The sequence below is a fragment of the Triturus cristatus genome, chromosome 2_1 (assembly GCF_964204655.1).
Source record: "Triturus cristatus chromosome 2_1, aTriCri1.1, whole genome shotgun sequence".
NCBI lineage: Eukaryota > Metazoa > Chordata > Amphibia > Caudata > Salamandridae > Triturus > Triturus cristatus.
The window spans coordinates 995,567,903-995,588,847 of NC_140581.1; the positions used below are offsets into that span (position 1 = coordinate 995,567,903).

The 20,945-nt window shown below is 44.7% G+C and overlaps 1 protein-coding gene across 8 annotated transcripts in view; it reads left to right on the plus strand.

Annotated features, from left to right (window-relative positions):
• The window catches only part of SLC24A2 (solute carrier family 24 member 2), a 790,353-nt gene extending 778,314 nt beyond the window's left edge, over window positions 1-12,039 (plus strand). For all 8 annotated transcript variants that reach the window (XM_085634455.1, XM_085634470.1, XM_085634443.1 and 5 more), the window contains 2 exons: window positions 722-888; window positions 10,905-12,039. In XM_085634455.1, coding sequence (XP_085490581.1) covers window positions 722-888; window positions 10,905-11,154 — 417 coding nt within the window. In that variant the 3' untranslated portion in view covers window positions 11,155-12,039. The remainder of the gene's footprint in view (window positions 1-721; window positions 889-10,904) is intronic.
• The last annotated feature ends 8,906 nt before the right edge of the window (window positions 12,040-20,945 follow it).

A 20,945-nucleotide genomic window follows, 5' to 3' on the forward strand; every position in this document is an offset into this window, starting at 1 on the left:
GTCTCTGCTCTACGAGTTACCGAATTAAAGTTTGCGTGGTTGCATCCTACCATCTATCGGTCCTTCTAGGTACTGCATAAAGTTAAAAGTTGAGATTTTAGGCACAAAATGAATGACCGCACCTGCACCCCATCAAAAATATAGTGTTAGCTGACCAAGCTTGCTGGGCAGGGCAGCTCATTCGACATGACGTAAACAGCGAAAACACTACCAAGTTAGAGTTGGTACAATCTGCTCCATCTAGCATTGTGCAACATACAAACATGTTGAAAATAAGGACGTTGACCCATTTTGGTTCGCGGTGAAAACTTTTATGTAAAGTCGTCCGGCTTGCTTATTTTTCCAATCGAAAATCTTTAATAGGCCTTGGATTTTCTAATGCATTTTTGTGGACTCTGTCATTCACTGGAGTCTGTTTATTACTAACATAAAGCCGATGTGTTTGCAGTTTGAGGGCCGCGTAGGAATCAAATACGGATTGCTAGCCCAGCATTCCGAAATTGAGGAGAACGACATTCAGGTCCTGTTTTTCTGATGCCTGTGAAGCAGCTGTCAATCACTATCATTCCTAAAATGTTTCAGACAATACATTAGAGAGTGCAATATCTCCAGAGCTATATGTATATATATATTAGTATATTCGTTTTTTTTAACAACTGTGCTCAGCATGAGGCCATGGTGCATTTACGTGACTTCCGTTTTCTTTTTCTGTGTTCTACAGGTAGGCGAGACTATCGGAATCACAGAAGAGATCATGGGGTTGACTATTTTAGCTGCCGGCACCTCCATCCCGGACCTGATCACCAGTGTTATTGTAGCCCGGAAAGGACTTGGAGACATGGCTGTGTCCAGTTCAGTCGGAAGCAACATTTTCGACATTACAGTGGGGTAAGTAGAAACTGAAGAGAGACTCTTCACAACTGGGCCTTGCAACAATACAAATGATGCGATTGGCATCATATTCACTTCCTCTGTGAACGAGATGGTGGTCACCTTAGACTCCAATGTAAGATATAGCCTGGCTCAAAAGAAAACAGACGGCTTGATTCAGAGTTGGGTTGTAACTAAAACTCATCATTCATTCAGATGGGGAGGAAGACCGTTCACGCATTTAGTACCAAAACTTTGAATCTCCATGCCCACATATCTAAGACTCCTTGCAGATAGGGTATTCCAAGCAACGTTAAGGCAGCCAGAGTACTATGCTTGGAAATAGTGATTCATGACCCAAGCGAAGATTGTAGTCTCCTACGTAGTATGGTGACAGTTTTGGTGGGTGTGCACAGGGGGTGTAACAAAGGCCCCTGCAGCCACAGCGGCACAGGGGTGCCACAACTCTTCTGCGGGCCCTATGCAACCTAAAACTTACGAATAACTGTACGACATGTGAGGTTCAGGGCCCCTCACCACATTCTGCAGAGGGCCCATCATTTTGTATTTCACCACTGGTGTGCACCACCAGAGTGGGGTGTGAAAGCCGATGTTTCAAACAGCTGAACAGAGTCTGCCTAAGGGGGCAATGCAGGACTAGACTGGAAACCCAATTCAAACTTGCCAATATTTTTGGGCCAGCCTCCCCCCCTTGCCCCTCCCCGTGGCGGGGTTGCAAGTGTGAAGCACTGCTGCTTTTGTTACTGGGGCCTGATATTGCAGACCGCTGCAAACCCGGGCCCCAGTAACAAACAAAACTGCCCCCACTGCTGTAAAATCGGCCTCCACCCTTCCAGCTTTCTGGGAAAACACCTGATACCCGCTACGGCCAGTCCGGCCCTGGGACAACAAAGACCAGGGGATCTAGCTATTATTAGCGTAGTAGGTACGCTGGCTCTAGCGTCCTTTAGTATGTGAGGGCTAACTACACTCTACTTTTACTATTCCGCTATGGGGGGGTTCAGGTTCCATTTTCCTTGCTTGCATCAGGGGCCATACTCCCAGTGGTTAATTTGTAAACAAAAATAAGTCCTGGAGCTCTTGTCTAATGGCCACTTGCACCAGTCCATTTCTCCTGTTAGTGCTGACTTAAACAGAACCATGAAAGTGGGGTGAAGATGTGGCGTAACGGCCAGAGCTGCCGTGTTCGCAGCTGGGGACCAGGTTCGAGTCTCGTGGTCAGCTCAACTTCCTGTGATTCTGGACAAATCACTTAATCTCCCCCTGCCTACCATAATGTGTCCTTAATTGGTGCGTATGAAAAGCACTGGTGTTGATGAGTAAGTGCAGTGCTGAGCACCGGAAACCACAGGCTCAAATTAAGCACTGCATACTCCACTGGCTATGCCGCTCACAAATGCCCACTGAGCTCTCAGTATAGTAATTAATTGAATCCTAAACAGTAACCACTTACCAACAGGATTACACTCAGCAGTGACTAGTAAACTCTAACAAAACTGTATACATATGTAAAACACAACTGTTTATTTGCAGCTTACACATTAGGAAGACTATCGTCTCATACAAGACCAATGTATAAAGTAGATACTCTCTGTGAATCCTTATTGTGACAAGCATATTTCCCTCCTGAATTGGAATAGGTCTGTATTGCATATGCCTATGCGAAGGGTGCTCCTATAGTGTGGTGGAAGGTGTAGTCTTGTGTGGGTGGGTGTTATTCACTCATTCTGAATAATGATAGAAGCAGTGAGCAGAAGTGGTCTGAATCTGGTGCAATGGCAGGCGATGAGATGTTGGTTTATTTTGCTGGGTGAGGTGGGCGGTTGTACATGGTGGTAGAGGAGTCAGTCTATGAAATGGATCTGAACTGCAGCAGGTAAGAACTGAGGAGACCTGAAAAATGAGAACAGATTATTTAGTGCATGTACTGCTTCAGCATTGAAAGGAAACCCCTGGCTTGTTCCGGTATTTTAGTTATCCGTTTCTCCCCTCCTACATCAATTTTTGTTTTCAATTGGAACCCCTCTTTCTCCTGCCAACCTTTCACTTTATCCCTCTTCCTGTTCCACCGCCTGATACCTCGGGAAACAGTGCAGCATCCCGATGGCTGGGACTTGCCGGGCCTAATATATTATGAGGTTTTGATGTAGGGTAGTGCTGCAAGGAATCTTGCTGCACTGCGGTACGTCAAAACAAAAGGGCTGGAATGTGCCGTATCTATGTGATACGGCACATTCCTGTCCTTTTCCCCAGTGGCAGCACATTATGGGCTGCCGTGCGCCAACGTAGGCACCCTTGTGCAAGCGTGCCTGCGTTGTGTGGCTGATTGATTTTGTGCAGGAAGCACACATAGAAAATGGGAAGCACAAGGAGAAATTAAAACATTTCTCCTCGTTGCACCTTCTTGCGTTAGGTTCGGATGCATTCCCAGGTTTACGATTTCTCGTAAATCTGGGAATGTGTCTAGTTCCATGGGTGTTGGGTGGGAACACCCACCAACAACACTATTGGAACGTGCCTTTCACACAGTTTTCTGGGTGAAAGAGGCACATATTTATAAGGTCATCAAAAGCCATGTAAAGTGGCTTTGCGTGGCCTTATAAATATGCTGTGGCACATTGCGCCACCGGAACATCAAAAAAGGGATGTTCTGACAGCGCAAAAGTGCCGGTAGGACCTCATAAATGAGGCCCGCCATGTTTAAAGCGATGCTTCTTTTCCAAATTGAACCATGTGGAGTTCTAATGGTGTGGCTGCCATTCTCTCCAGTGGGGAGATACAGTCTTTAGGTCTGGATTTTGAAAGAACAACTGTCACACAGACCTATTACTTACAATATACAGAGTGGGGTTTGTGTCTTCCCCATTTACCCACTGACATTCTTTGAACTGCCACTTTCAGTCATTGGTTTGAGGCTTTGTCAATCGCACCTTTGCTCAGCCCAGTGGAGTATACATCTTTCTCCTTATGCTATCAGCGGCTTGGGTGTTCCTTTCCACCACTCCAGTGCTTGTATAGAACCAATGAGGTGCTACTTTATAACTGTAGCTGTGTCTATCTGCTCTTGCTGGCTCTCTCGCCTGTGTCTCCCTCTAATGTATGAATACTGCATGTGTTGGCACATTAAACCCAGACCTGTTGGCTTTGCCAGTTCTTGTTCTTGACAGGAAGTTCTCCTGAATGCATCTATAAGGTAATGGAGCATTGCACTAGCTTCTCTGCGTTGTGGGGGAGAGGCGCTTGCACGTCCACCCCAGTCACTAGTGAGAAGGTAGAAGTGGCAGCTAAGATGTGACACAGACATATTGTCTTGTTGCAGCTCCCTCTGACCTCAAGATTTGCCTCAAAACCTCTCTTCCAAAGGGGGTGCACGGTCCTGCGAACTCTCTTGGCTCTTATCTAACACAGTACCAAATATTTACTGCTAAACCCTGTGTGCAGGTAATTTTGGCTAACCCATTGCTTTTTAGGTCTCGCCTTGGTATCGCGTAAGCGAGCGCAAGCGAGACTATAGTAAGGGGCATTTAAAAGTGCTCCGAAAGCGAATTGCATGCTGAGCACGCGCACAATCACGCGTATCGTGTCGCCATGCAATCCGTTTAGCATCGCACTTCAAAGGGTCCGCTCCCCCGCCTGGAATGCGCTCCCCCGCCCCCGCCAAGCACGCGCGCCACGCTCCGCCGGGCTTGTTTAATGTCTCATTGCACTTCTTTCTGTACTGGGCCTCTTTTTCGAGTCTTCAGCGAATGCCCTGCGATTTAGGAGCATTCACCCTGGATTTTTTTTTTTGCATCATTACTTCAGTACAGAGACAACAGTCTAGGTTCAACTAGGCTTTTAATTTTCCGAAATTTTGAATTCTGTATAATTGAGCAAGCAGGAGCGAAAATACTCTTGAACAAGGAATTTGCACTGGCGCGGGAAACAACATGAACAAAGGAGAACGTTGAAGAGCTGGCAGTACGTCACGGTGCTTCATAATCATCATCTCACTCGACTGCGTGTTCACACTTCACCAAGGGGTGCATGTCCGGCCCTACTCCAGTGTGTTGCCCCCTCCTTACATGTGAACATAGAGGACTCTCAGTGCATAGGTGACGTGGGTCCATAGATTACTTATAAACATTTAGATTACATATAAACATTTTAAGTGTTTTCAATATCAAACACTTATTTTCAACCCTGAATCCTTTTGGAGTTTGCATTGTGTTTTAAGGTCATGGCCAATTTCCACAATGGTATAGTCCTCTTACAAAAAATGTGCTCTCGTAAGAATAGGCTGTGGCTTTAAGAAACTGATTGTATGTTATCTGAGAATGATTAGGCAAGGTCAGTGGAGGTGAGGCCATGAATTGATAGTGCAGGAGGTTGTAGAGGGGTCTGTCGGGGTGAGCAAGTCTCCAAGCCTTATGTCTGTAGTAGGAGCTCCTACATTTTGGGAATTAGAAAATGGTGCAGATGCCACTTCTCCACTTTCTCTCCAGCTAGTAAGATACAGTAGGAAAAAAAGGTTCCTTAAAAGTGATATAAAACATAAAACACGTACCCACTGCACCATGCAGAAATCACCACCACTGGGCATATCGGAAAATAGTGTCACGTTTGCAGCACAAGACAACAATCACGAATTCAAAGCACTTGTGACTGGAACACAACTTGCACACAATTCCTACATACTAGAACAGAGTACACGTAATATGGGTAAGACATGGCAAGTGCTAAATATATTGTGCTAACAGCATGGCCTTTGCTAGACGTGTCGAAAAGTATCTACAATACTTATGATCAAAACAGCTGGCCTTTGATTTATGTTGAAAATCATGTCAACAATGCAATTACTTTCACTAGCTAAATTAATAAGACACTTTTTTATTTTTATTTAAAGTAAATGCAAATTCGGCCTTACAACTTACTTACCAAATAATCAATTTCCAACTCAAATTCCACTAAGCTTCGATTCATCAATGAATGTACATGCACTTCACAAATGAAACCACTGCACTAGCCAGGCTCCTTGCTAGGCTACATTCACTCATGTCTCAGAGAAAGCCTGTAATTGTGCTACTGGCACTCTTTTCTATCTTCCAAAATCCACTCGGCCCTTCTACTAATGGCACATGGCTGGGGGCCACGCAGCCCATGGCAGAGCCCACTACAATGCCTTTGCACTAGCAATACATGGCCGTACACAATACTCTACTTGCCTTTAAAAAGTAAGCAATTATCATCTACGAGCCAGGACACAACACCTCCCCACACCAAGCCACAATCCGAATTATTAACGCATGAAACTCCACTCCCCTGGAACATCCGTCACTTTAGAACTGCAAGCAACCACCTCCCTAAATAAAATCCAATATGCTCTAAAAACCGCACTCAAAAGTGGAAGATCCCTCACAACTAAGTAGATTTCATCACAAGACCCTACCTCATGTAACAGACCGCGATGACACTCCCCGCTCCAGTCCTACTTGCTATGTACTGTTGTGTAATGTGGTACTATCCGTCAACTAGACTTCCTTTGCTACCTCTTCCTTTTGCTTATCCCTGGTCTACTGGGGATGTTGAATTTGCAGTGCTTATTGTTAAATCACTGCTGAGCCTATACATCTGTACAAAAGCTACTGAATGCAACATGCAATTGTTCAAAATCCTGGTTTTAGATACTTTTTTGATTGATTACCTTGGAAACATGGTTGGTCAGTCAGAGGAACTTGAAACCTGTTACAAACTTACCCCACATTCAAGGAGTAGGACTTTTTTTTCACGAGCACCATTGTGGTTTCAAGTTTCCTGAAGAAAAATCTTAAAGTAGGTCTTTAGTGACGTGTAATCCTGTGAGTATTTGGCCTTTTGAGAAGTCCCAGTGCAAAACAGGGATTACTGGGCAATTTGTGACAATCAGAGCCTTTCATCACTTCTGTCCCTAGCTTAAACCTACCATTAAGCCCAAAACTGAGCACCAAGTACATCCTTTTAGCATTGACCATCATAGTAGTGATGTTGAGGAGTTTAAGGCTTACTTCGGAAGGTGGTGAGTGTGATGGTGCAGACTCAGAACTCAACAAGTTTATAATTCATTGTCCAGACACTACTTAGTCTTTGAAACAGAAGTACTTTACTAAATCATTTGCAATGTAATACGGTACACAATCGGTCACAAAGTAGAAAATTACACGGAGGGTTCTTCAAAAAAGATCAATATTTTAAGTGGAAATAGTGTGAGCCGATTTCCCAGGGTCAGACTCTGTACTTACCAGTTGTGTAAAAGCCTCGCTGAATAACTTGCCTGGTGGACAGTGACTGCTCTAAATTGTGTGCACAACACACAGCATCAAAGACCGTGTCTTCGCCCCCATCCCAGCTGACTTGCGGAGAAGCCACATCTACAAGAAATCAGGCAGGCAGAGGCAGCACTGGCACCGGACTAGGAGGTTAAACGTTTGCAGGTTGGATTCTTCCTCGGATTTACTCAGAAAACCCACTACCCAAACAAGCTAGGTGATCACCTTTGGTTGTAGCAGTGGCATCCTTGTGGATAAAGGATTGCCGTCAACACTCTGGTTCTAACGCTGGGGCACCCGCAGATTGCAGGCAAGCTTCTTCTAGAGCTCTGATAATTCCTGGTGCTTGGTTTTACAAGGGAACTTGGGTAGAGTCGAGTTCCTTTGTACCCTCCGACTGTGGAGGCCCAAAATTCAGGTCGCACTTTAGTATCCCTGGGCCTTAACCTCACAAAATAGTGCAGGACCTTCTCAGGAGCCGCAGTGGACGCATTTTGCTCGTCCCACCTAGCCTCCTTCACAGCTCCATTTGAGCTGCATGTCCTTGTGTACAGGCACCTTCAATGCCGCTCATGAGCAAATGGTCGCCTCTCTCCGTCAAAGCAGTTACAGACAGACACTCCTTGCTCAAAGCTGCAGATTGCTGGTTACAAATCTGGTAAGGGGGGTTGGTGGCTGGAGCACAGAGACTTTGTCGTTTGCTGCAGGTGCAGAGAGACCTCGGACTGTGGTATAGAAATCTTGTCTCCCTGACTGGAAGCTGCTGTCTCATCTTTATACCAAAATTGCAGACAGCAGTTGTGCATTTGAACAGTCAGTATTGAGACTGGTTCTGGGTAGTTCTGGCTCTTTCACTTATTCCACAGAGACTGGTCCAGGAAAGATCACTGTTGCTAGCAGGATGGTGCGGTGGAGCTATGAAGCGCCTATCATGAGAGACTAAAGGGAAGCAATCCCGCAAAACTACCTGCTAACCTGTAAGGGAAGCCCTTCCAGTGAACAATAAAAAAGGGCAGGTAAACTCCCTAAGATCCAAAGTGGCCACCTGTCTCCTCTCCACACTCTGACCTATTACCATGGATTCTTGGCATGTCATGGCAGAAGAATGGGACTTTCATCTGTTATCTGGGCGCCCTCTAGCCCTCCATCTTACATACCACTGGGATGTTGGCAATAGAACATGGATTCCAGTTTGGCTATGACCTCATGCACCACACACATCCCCTTTTCACAGTGGTAAGAGATACAAGTGTGATATACAGCATGTGCTACATGGATGGACGAAGGACGTATCTGCAGGAGACCAATTTAATAAGCATTGGCATAGCCAATAGGTCTCGCTTTTGGGACCTTATAAGTGTTTAGCCATGCAACAGTTGCATAACTAAATACTTATAAGGTCCCAAAAGCGAGGCCTATTGGCTATGCCAATGCTTGTTTATTGTACTCACTTACCACTGCTGTGCACGGGTTCTGCCTTACCATACAGGTGATGGCCCTAGCAGGCAGAAGCACCAGGGCTTACCATATTCCACCAGGCATATGTATGGGGAACCCCACAAAAGCAGCACACTGATATCAGGGGGGAAAGGGTAGCGCCTAAACCTCACAGACCTAATCCTTGTTTCCGTGGGGGCATAGTATTTGGTTTTAGGGATATACATTCAAATCCTCACTGAAGTAACCTATAGAATTCTAACTTCACTAAATGCAGGGGAGTGAGGTCCCCCAGCTGTTTTGCAAAGGGAGGGACCTCTTAATGCTTTCACCCCTGCCAGAGCCATGAAAGATGCACCCATTTTTAGGTCATTTTTTAAATATTTGCTTTAAAGATGTTATACTTTGTAAAACACCAAAATAACTGTGAAAGCTTCTGGCTAATGCACAGTTGTTTCCTTAAAAATCGTGCAAGACTTTTGTAACATTTTATAACATTTTTAATAGTTAGATTTGTTTGCTTGCTAATTATAAAAATTAAATCTCAGTTTAAACAAAGTTTTATTTATTTGAACTTTTCTTGCTTTAATAAGCAAATCCAATGCGTCTAAGCAAAATAACTGATGTAGCAATTAATTTTAAAACAAGGATAAGAATGTTTCCACAAAAAAATCGAAATAACTTTAGTTATTTTTTTGTCTGCTAACATGTTAATTGATTTAACACAGGCCAAGCTTCTTTAAATATAATAAATCTATGCAAGAGTTAGCCATACTATGCTATCATTTTATAAAGAGTTATGAACACCAATGTAACTTAAAAATTCGTTGCGATCGTTTTGCAATGACTAAATGCAACCTTTTTAAATGTAAAAAGATTTACAGAAGTTTTCAACAGAAAATTCAAATTTTTTGCATTCCTAATTTTTTGAGGTGTATGAGTTTGAGGCAGGATTTTCCCTGAGGATGGAAGAATAAAAATAAAGGGACTTGCGCCGCCGGTGTGTCACTTTTAAAATGGGAAAAAGTGACGTACCGCCGGCGGAAGGGGCTTGTAAAGCAGCCCCAAAGTTTCACATTTTAGCATATGGAGATGTGCAACTGTTGCATTTCCCTCTACAGATGTGTTTACGCATGCAAGTACTCCTGCAAGTTTGGAACTATCACAGATCCCCAACAGTACACCAGGAATTCTTTGTACATTTCTAAAAAGCCTGAAATTTAGGAGCAACCTTATGGAAGCAAATTTCCCAAGTTTCCCTAAGAGTTTGTGAATTGGACTATCTCAGTTAGGATTTACTGATTACTGCCATCTTCTCCTTTTAGAAAAGGAGTCCATATTCTCGTTTGGCTATTGGCAAGCTCCCATAAACAATACATTAACCATAAAGATCAATGTTGCTCCCAAGAATTGCGATACTCTGACCGATATGTGGGAGTGAATCACATGCGTGTTGCATCCTATCCACCACCCGTGTTTGAAGCTGCTGAAGAACCAAAATTCACAGCCCTTCTGTCTGCAATCCACAAGATAGGAACTCTGATCTTAAACATGGAGTTTTACAGAATTTATCATCAAGCCAAAGAGCATGTTAGGATGAGAACTAAAGAAGGCCAGTCTGCCCATCATTGTATGTATCGTGCCCATTCCAGTAGTTCTTCCCAACCATGACCATCGTGTATATAGTGCTAGGTACTTTTTTCCCTCTAGGCGAAAAGTTCTAATAAATTCTTCTAGGTGGGTTTGGTGCTATTTGTCATCTCCATGCCTTTTATCTGACCTGTTGACTGATGAGTTTGTTTGCCGTTCTGCGTGCATATGATGGATGTAAAATTGCTAATTCTAGTAAATCAAAATTCAAAATGGCACCCACGCGCTCACTTTGTTTGTGTACCACCATGGGTTTCTTGAGGGAGGGTAGGACCAAGGGTAGTCACTTAGCATTGAAGGAGCAGAGCTTCCACTAATAATTCAGGTTCCTAGTAATGTATTTGTCTACAGTGGTACAACAGGAAGTAGAAATGGCTATGTATAGGCTTAAGGGGATAAGGAAAAAAAGGCAAGGATCAAAAATCTGGGATCCAGTTGCTAAATGGATTTAAGATACTCCCCCTATTTGTGTATTTTCGCTGTCTGTTTCTCATTTATATTATTTCTGCTCCTTTTTACATTGCTCAATGTATGACTGTTTGTTGAAGTAAAACAATAAATAAAAATAAAAAAATAAAAAATAAAAAGGAAGTAGTAAAAAGCTATCTTCTGAACGATGTCTTTTCCTTCTCTCTTTAACAGCTTGCCCTTGCCGTGGCTCATCTACTCGATGTCGCACAGCATGGCCCCGATCGCAGTCAGCAGCAATGGACTGTTTTGTGCCATCGTCCTCCTGTTTATCATGCTGCTCTTTGTTATCATCTCGATCGCCGTCTGCAAGTGGAGGATGAACAAATTTTTGGGCTTCACAATGTTCGGCCTTTATTTGGTTTTCCTGGTGATCAGCGTGCTCCTGGAGGATCGCATTATCAGTTGCCCAGTCTCCATTTAGCAAACATTTAGTAGACATTGCCCAAGATGTTGGAAAACAGGGACGGAAGGAGGACAGTGGAGAGACATGCAATACCCTCTCATCGCCACCACGCCCCTGATCACAGAAGACGTTCAGGACAGCATAGTGACACTGGAAACTGACGGTGCCTCAAGAGCGAGGCATGGGTGCATTCAGCATCATCAGCTGCAAGCATGTGATCAGGCCCCATGGTTGACTTTTTTCCATTTGTCGCTATACAAATGGTAGGACGTAGCGCCTCGCCAGTCGTGAAACATGTCTAGTACCAGTACAAGCAATTGCATAATCTACATTTACAGTGTATTCCATTGTGTGTCATCTTCCTTATAATCTAAATGCATAAAGAACATATATATACATATAAATATATATCTATATACATATGTACAAAACTATATAACAATGCAAAGAAAAAAGAAAACCTAGAGGTAATGCAAAATCAGGGGTAATTTATTTTGGTAAGTTGCGAGGGCGTTCTCTAGGATTTCGCTGTGACGGAGTCAATACATGCAACGGCTTACGCCTTGACTAGACAGGGCGGGTGGGACATTGCGCCTAATCAATTCCTTTGCAATTTCTGTACTTAACGAGTTGGACAGATCTGCACGCTAGGCGTTTGCTGATCAGGGGGCTTTCTGGGTGGGTCTGGCTCCAACTTTACTTGGACCTCAGGAAGCAACCCCTGGCTGATAATTGCATTCGCTTTCTTAGAACAAGTGTGGTAGTTAAGTGCTAATGGTGTCACCGTGTTGTTACAATTCACTCTGACCTTGCCTCGGCAACCAAGGCTGTGTTGGTAACTTATTATGGTTCAGCACTGCTGGAACTGAATGTTGAAGTGAATAAAGACATCAGCGCCTGAGTTATTCCTAGAATCTGCATATCTGTTCAGGGGGCGGGGTGGAGATGTCAATGAGACCTTTCTAAGAAGAACAACAGGAAGTCAGAGTGGTGAAGTACCATGAGACAGCAGCAAACAAGAGTGAAATTGTGGTATATTTTACCCTTACTGTGCCTGGGAATGCCCATACACCCAGGGCCGGACTGGGAACCCAAAGCAGCCCTGACAATTTTCTCACACCAAACCCTGCCTGGCCCCGGGAGTCTGGAGTGCTTGCCTCTTTTGTAACTGGGGGCCGAATTTGCAGCACCCCTGCCTTCCAGGTTCCCAGAGAAACTCCCGATGCCCATTACTGCCAGTAAGGCCCTCAATACACCCTATCCTAATTTTCAAGGCAGTTCCCAGTGGTAGACTGGAAGCTAAGATGAACCTTGGAAAATGTGCTCGTACCTGCACCATATTGTACCAAATGAGTGTAGCAAGTGAATTTGCCAGCCACAAAAGCTTTTGGTGGGTTAGGGGAAATTGTGTACGCATCTACAAGAAAAATGTGCATGTTCCCAGAACTGTTTGCCACCCTTAAAAACAAGGCTTCTTTCTGTGGCTAGTGCTAAATATGAGCCAGTGGTTTCCTGTGCTGAGCACCGGCACTGAATTGTGATCACTTAGAGAAATAGCCCCACCATGTGGCAGACTGCCCTAATTTAGTGCTCAGCACAACAACATTTGTTTATTAATTCAATATACATTTAAAATGACAAATATCTGTGGCATAAGCCATTCCTATAGCTTTGGGGGGCCTAGAATAGTCTGAATTGTCCCACTGCTAGGTGTGTAGTGGTTAGTAGGTGTGTTGGCACTGTTATTGGCAGCACTGGTAGGAGCAGTGAGCGGTGCAAGCTGAAGTGGCCTTCTGACGAGAACCCTGGCACATATTATTTTACAAATTAAGCACTGCATGTGTCCCATACTGCCAGTCCAGTCCTAGCAGTGTCAACCATCCAAGACCATTGAATTCCTCAGATTTGTGTGATATAAAGTCATGAACTAGATACCATAACGAGGGATGTGTTAGCAAAGATGTATCACAGTTGCCGACACCTTTGTATCCTGAATGGACCTAAGTTTGAAACTTCAAGTACTTCAAGAATTTGCTTAAAATCTATTCTGAAGCCACCCTCAAATTGGGGGTCAATGTACTGTATCATTGCATTTGGAGAGCGATGACTACCCCTATGTGGGGCGCTGAAGCACTTTTCCACTCTGGTTGCACGCTACGCCATGTGGGTGTGAAGTTCCCCAATTTTAACGGCACTGCTTTGGGTATCTTGGAAGCCTACGCGTCAATACCTTCCGTCTAAAGGGTTGATTTGCAAAGTGTGGATGAAAATGGGAAGGTGCCTGGAGGTCAGAGATATAATCCCCCAAAAAGGAGGAGATGCAGAAAGGCCTGAAACTACAAAATATCATAAATAAATTCATCTTTTCCTTTTCAGCTAAATGTGTTTTCACTACTTCTGGTGAGTTTGGAAGCTTTTGGATGCCAACACAACTTTGAGACATCTTCTAGTTGGAGGCAATTGCCACATTCTGAGGGGTATATGTGCCAGTAGCCATCCAGCAGAGAAGATGTAATTCAGATGAGCATACAGGGCCGGTCTGGCCATAGCGGGCACCGGGCAGTTCCCCGGTAGGCCGCTAGGATGGGGCCGGTTTTGGGGTCCTGGGGGGCCATTTTTGTTACCGGGGGTCAGCAATATCGGCCCCCTGTAACAAAATCTGCTGAAACCGGCCCTCGCAAACTGCTCAGCTGCACTCCCCCTCACCCAGGGAGTGCCGGCTGAGCAGTTTGCCAGGGCCAGTTTCTGTTCCCAGTCCGGCCCTGTGAGCATATACCTGTGTCATGCGTCTGCTATTTACCCAAAGGGAAGGGTGAATAGCTGCACTTGTTTCGCGCTAAAATTAGTCTAAAAAAATGTGCTATTTCTGTTCTTGGCAGTTCTATTATGAGGAAGAATGGTACTTTCTATTTAAAACTCCAATCCCAAGTGTGATTATGCTCGAAAAATGGCTCCCTGGAACTAAATAACAATAGGTGATAAAGCAGAGATTAATCCTGCAGTTTAATTCTGCATTTGCTTCAAGAAATATGAGTGTCTCACAAGAGGTTGGTATGTAGTGCTAACCCTGCCGTTGTTGACCCACCCTCCCCTATGGTGCAGCTCCCCCTTATGAGAATCAGGGTTCCGCACTCCTTCTTTTCTGCCCCTTTCTTATTAGGTTTCACCTGCACAGTGCTTGTACTGTGCTTGAGAAATCTATAGTTTTTCATACAAACTTAAAAGGGACTTACATCCCACCTCCTCTCTTTCCTGGCTTCTCATTGGTTCCTGTGTGTGCCACATACTTTTCCTCCATTTCTATTGGCTGTGGCATATTTTCCTGCATTTACCAATGCTTGTTCCTCATCAACTTCTCTTATCAGTTTCCCGCCCCCGAAATACTGTTAACATTCACTTTGGTGGAACTATATTTTCATAATGTTTTGCCTTTTACTGCATAAATGTAACAATTTATCACCGAAGAGATTAAATAATTTGCATAGAATCCAAGGCTGTTGCAGCGTGATTTGAACCAGGATCCCCAGCTTTCGAGTCGGCATCTCTGGCCGCTGTGCCAAATCATTTTTATTTCTTACATAGGCAAAACTGATGCATTACCAATACCTATTCTACTAATACTGAATAATAGGCCATTATTCATTATTCACATACATTTAAAAAATACCCAGAATCATAATCAAGCAGCAGTCTGAGGCATGCAGGCATCTGTGTGATGGCAGGTGCATAGATGTGAAGGGAGCCTGCAGCAGCCATTATATAGGTAGTCCAGAACTGGTGAAGTTCCAGCTCTAAGGGGTCTGTAATGCCTCCGTGCCTCCTCATCTGTGCTGGACTGCAGCTGTTTAGGCTTAAACACTGCAGTGCCTGGGACTACATGCAAATCAGCCCATCTGCCCCCCTCTGAGTTAGGAATGGGTGGGTGAAGGTGGGAGGGAGCTGGGAGCCTGCCTTGAGGGTCAATAGAGCACCAAGATCTGAAATGGGACCTGCACAGGCAGGTAGATAAGTACAAAAACAGTTGCTTTCAAATTTTATGTGTGTGTGGTTAAAAGTGTGTGAAAGAGACTGTGGTAGAGTGTGTGAAAGAGACTGTGGTTGAGTGTGTGAAAGAGACTGGTGGAGTGTGTGAAAGAGACTGTGGTTGAGTGTGTGAAAGAGACTGTGGTTGAGAGTGTGTGAAAGAGAGAGGGAGTGTGTGTGAGAGAGAATTTATGCGTGAGCATGCCAAAAATCGTGTGGGTGGGTAAAAGTAAGTGCGAGGGACAGACTGAGTGACCTATAATGAGTGAGAGTAAGAGTGATTGCAAGTGAATTTGAATGAGTGAGTGAGAATGAATGTCAGAAAAAGTGTGAAGAAATGTGAGTGACAAAGAGTGAGTTTAACATATAGTAAATATTAGCGAGCCAGTGAGGGAGAATAAGGGAGAATGAGTGCATAAGAGTGCATGCAAGTGAGTGTGACTGAGAGTCAGTCTCACTGAGTAAGAATAGGAGTAAGAGAGAATGAGAACGAGTGAGAGTAAGAGTGAGTTCAAGTCTGCAAGGCTAAGAGTGAGCGAGAAAGAATTAGTGAGAACAGGTCAGAAGAGGGAGTGCAGATGAGGAAGGTGAGTAAGAATGAATGAGTGAGTGACTGAGAGTGAGTGAGAGTAATTGGCAATAAACTGGCATTCATATATTGGAGGTATTTCTTGGCATAAGGGAGGACAAGCATGGCATGTGCTGGGAGGGTAAGCTGTGACAAAATGTTAGTCCTGACACAATTCAGGACTGGCATATACTAGAGGGAATTCTTTGCATTGGCAGTCACCCATTGAAAAGGAGGAGCTCCTATGACACAGTGCTTACCCTGGCACAATGGAGGTAATTCATTAAATATGGGTAATCGGACAGCACATTCTGAAAGACATGGAGTTAACTAAGGGGCAGCATCATGCTTCTTTGGCTTGTTACAGCGAACTTGGATTTTTAATAACTGTTCTTTCAGAGCCTATTGCATTTTAGCCAATTTATGTAGAGGTTGTGCTTTAAAATGCATTAATTAGCCCCAATATTTTCAAAATGTTCTCGGTGGAGGTCACTTGCAGTCCCCTTCCTGAACCTTCATAGAAAAATTTCCACTTGCTTGCTTTGCTCACTGGAATTCAGGCCAGAGATTACACCTGGCCACGTTCAAGGGTCACCAGCCACCAGTTCACCAGCTTTAGTATTTGGGTCACAAGGGTGGATAGGAGGGAGAAAGTTTAAAGTTTACTGGGGAAAGAATGGGTGGATGGATAGGTGGATGGAAGGAGTGAGAATATACTGAAGGATAGATTGAAGGTGAATGGATAGACGGATGGGCGAATGAAAAGAGGGCTGATGGATGGATGGAGGGAGAAAGTACAGAAAGAGAGGTTGATGGGAGTACGGGTGGATGGTTGGGTGTTTGGGCAGGTGAACAAATGGATGGATGTATGGATGGACGACAGACAGAAGGATCTGTGGGTGGATGGTTGGTTGGGCAGGTAGCTGTAACACAGGATGGAACGGTGAAGGGAACTCTTGTAGAGAGGGTTGGGGTCAATCACTTCCTAGTGATTTCTTTTTTCATTTTCTGGCGACTGCCTTGGGTGCTAATGAGAGATCTTGCACATGCGCTTGTTTTATTTCACATGTTCGAAAAAAGACAATTTGGCATGTTTGCTAGGTATTGTTTGTCTTCACATGGACACAATGCTGCCTAAAGCTATTGACTCTTTAGATGAGTCTTCTGGGGCTGACTGTTCTTCCCCACTGCTTCCTGTCATCCACTGCCTGGATGGACTGGGAAGAGGGTTGGCAGTGCTGGGTTAGGGATCTGCTTCGAGATGTATCTCAGTGAATGATGCCACAGGATTCTGGGCTGCACAGGGGTAAGAGGAGGAGGGTGTCTTGCATGACATTAGTTCATTCTCATTGCTCACCCTTGTCTATACACACACATAACTATATAGGGGCATTTCTATTTAAATAGAACACAACTATCCCCACTTCACAGTTCCCCTCCAGTGTGCAGTAGGGCCTGACTGGGAACCCAAAGCAGCCCTGGCAATGTTGACGGACCAGCCCCCCTGATGTTTTGTTACTGGGGGTCGATATAGTAGGACTGCTGCAAACCCGGCCCCCGTAAGAGCAAGAATTTACAATGCAATAGGTCTCGCATGTTTTTAGAGATAAAGCTATTGGTGTTGTAATGGAAATGTGTTTTTTACCAATGCACCGGGCGGGACTGCACAGAGGGCGCGTGTAAGCAGAAAAAGCACCGCCATGAGTCGGAAGACGTAGCGACTTCGGAGGGGTGAGGGGTGCAGGCATGCACTGCTCTGGGAGAGGTCCCACCCAACCAAAAGTGTGTGATCCTGAGAAAGTAAGTCATCTCCCTGTGCCTCGGTTTCTTTACCTGTCGAACCTAGAAAAACTTAGAAACAGGTTAAATGGTGTTATTAAGCGATATCTAAATAACTGAAACTTAGGTCGTACACTTACGCTTGACCTAAAAACGGCCCCCACTGTGGCAAAATCGCCCCCCACACTTCCAGCCTCCCGGGGAAGTGCCCGATGCCCGCTACGGCCAGTCCGGCCCTGGTATGCAGTCCGTGAGTCGCGCTGTGAGACATGTGAAACGCGAGGAATTATTTGACCCAATATTGCATCTATCACCTCCTTATAACACCAATTTTCTCCACAGCATAATTCTAGAGTCCAATCTCACGAGAGCTCTAAGAGAGGGAAGCGCGGCAATCAAGGTGGAAGATTAAAGTGAGAATGAGTTTTGAAGAGGTGTGGAAGGTGGTGAGAGGGCGGGCTCTGCATATGTTGTACAAGTGGCAACTGCCAACAGGACTACAAACAAAGGGCTAAGTAAGCAATCCAACAAGAGAGGCTAGATCCCAAACCCTGGAGGGATATTTATTCTTAAAAACGTTAATTACACTGTCAAGATTGTAGGAGCACAATACTAATTCATTACTGGATTAATTAACGCTGCATATTATAGTGTAAACTTCACAACGGAACATGCCTCATTAATATTTCAACACATCCTACTATTTTTATCATCCCACAACATTACAGGTATTTCATTATTACGACATTGTACGATATAAAAAGCATATATTTTATTAATGAGACATTTTTAAGTGAGAACTTCCGAGAATTGTATATTATGGAAAAACATTTTAAGGAGCGACAATTTTAATGAATTATTGTAATATATGTTGCATGTGAGTCAAGATTTAGGGTTTGTGATTGAAGCAAAAGAAATTTGATATATATTTGATGTAAAAAAATGTTTGCATTGTGAATCATCTTACACCATAATACACTCCGATAATGAATTAGTAATGTGCTCCCGCAATTATGATGACATAATCAGCATATATGAGAATACATATTCCCCAAAGGTTTGGGATATAATCAAGGGAAATCCTGTTTTATTGGTAAACACCCAATAAGAGACACAGCAAAGATGTTATTGGCGAAAGACAGTAAGCCGTTTTAGATGGCTCACAATTGTGAGTGCAGCGGATGGTGGACGAGTTATGGTGGGGAACAGGAGGATAGAAGAGGTTTAGGGGAGCCATACAGAGATTAGGGGTGCCCTGCAGAGAAGGCCCTTAGTTTTAGGGGAGCTTTTGTGTAGAACAGGGTCTTCAAACTGTTCTGTACTGAGAGCTACGTATGTTCAATAAAACGCATTGAGAGCTACTTATATTATTAGTGCATCATGAATTTTTTTTTAGATGTATAATAATTCAACCGAGCAAAAGCTTTCTAATTTAATAAGCTGGGCTGCACACATGTGAGCAACTCAGAGGAAACTGGAGAGCTACAGTAGCTCACGAGCTGCTGGTTGGAGACCCCAGGTGTAGAACGTGTGAAGAAATCCAGGAGTTGAACAGCTGGATAGGTGGAGATTGAAGTGTTGAGTGGGAATAAAGATAAGACACAAAAGGTCCTTGAATCACCCTCTTTGGCATGGTCGAACAAGCCTAGTGAAGATATAGTCGAAAAAAGGAAAGAAGTATAGATAGAGGAAAGCAGGGAGGCCCATGGCCAGAATCCACTAGAACCCGATAATGTAGTCGTGGATGAATATTTACAATTAACCCAGTAGCCACTTGGGAGAAATAAGAGAGGCTAGAGGGGGCGGGGGGCACTGTTTGCGCGGTCGGTGGGAGTCGTGTCTGCGACTAACACCGCCCTCACCCCGGACCCACCTTCCGGCCTCAAGAACAAGTTGTTTGTAAGCCGCCAATTCCCCCCCCCCCCCCCCCAAACAAGTCAGCTGCCACTACCCTCCCTCTCCCCCACTCTTGCCTGCGCTTGGGCGGCAAACTTTGGGCCGTCCCAGGTGGTAGTACACCTTGCCACGCCACAGTTCACTATGTCTGAGGCTGGAAAAAAAATCGACTTTGATTACAAGAAGTGAGGAGATTAGTGAAAGCAGGGAGGGCAGTTTCCATACAGCAGAGGGGATGGAAACTAAACTGAAGAGAAGAAAGAAGTGAGTATCGTCGAAGGTCGAGAGTTGGAAAATTAGAAGTGATCAAGAGGCAAGAAACTTTTTTGAAAATCGAAGAATTACTAAAGGAATGAAAAAGAATTAAAAAGTGGGGGGGATTATGTCTTTGTTAATAAACCTGAAAAGGGGGAGAAATCATGAACAAGCAGAAAAGCAGCATTTGAGGTGGCAGAACAAAAGCAAAAAATTAAGGAACAACAATACCAGGGAGGGGTTTTGACTGCAGAACCACAGGGTAGGCCCTCTTCAGAAACCCAGCAAACACAATGAGAGGAGAAAGAAAAGAAAATAACAGGTGGGAAGGGAGGTTTTTTTTTTTTTAAGGACTGGAACTGGAAATAAAGTTGTGTGTAGGTGCCCAAAAATGTATGAGGTGAAAGCTTTCTAATTTAATAAGCTGGGCTGCACACAGGTGAGCAACTCAGAGAAACTGGAGAGCTACAGTAGCTCACGCGCTGCTGGTTGGAGACCCCAGGTGTAGAACACGTGAAGAAATCCAGGAGTTGAACAGCTGGATAGGTGGAGATTGAAGTGTTGAGTGGGAATAAAGATAAGACACAAAAGGTCCTTGAATCACCCTCTTTGGCATGGTCAAACAAGCCTAGTGAAGATATAGTCGAAGAAAGGAAAGCGGTATAGATAGAGAAAAGCAGGGCGGCCCATGGCCAGAATCCACTGGAACCCGATAATGTAGTCGTGGATGAATATTTACAATGAACCCAGTAGCCACATGGGAGAAATAAGAGAGGCTAGAGGGGGGGGGGGGGGGGGGGGGTACGGGGGGCACTGTTTTTGCGGGCGGTGGAAGTCGTGTCTGCGACTAACACCCCTCCACCCCAGACCCCCCTCCCGGCCCCGAGAACAAGTCGTCCGTCAGCCACCAATTCCCCCCCCCCCCCCCTCCCGAACAAGTCAGCTGCCACTACCCTCCACAGCTCTTACCTGCGCCCGGGCGGCAAACTTTGGGCCGTCCCAGGTGGCAGTACACCTAGCTACGCCACAGTTCACTATGTCTGAGGCTGAAAAAAAATGTACTTTGATTACAAGAAGCAGGGCTGGCTCTAGGGCGGTGCGACCGGTGCCACCGCACTGGGTGCTGGATTCCGGGGGTCGCTGTGTTTGCATGTTTATTATTATTTTAAAACACCTGCTGCGTTTGTTTCCTCTAGCAATTTCCGCGAAAAAAAGACGTCAGGATTAATCCTGTGATTAATGTTCTTTCTGAAGAGAGGTCGGAGTTGTGTTTAATTGTGTTTAATTG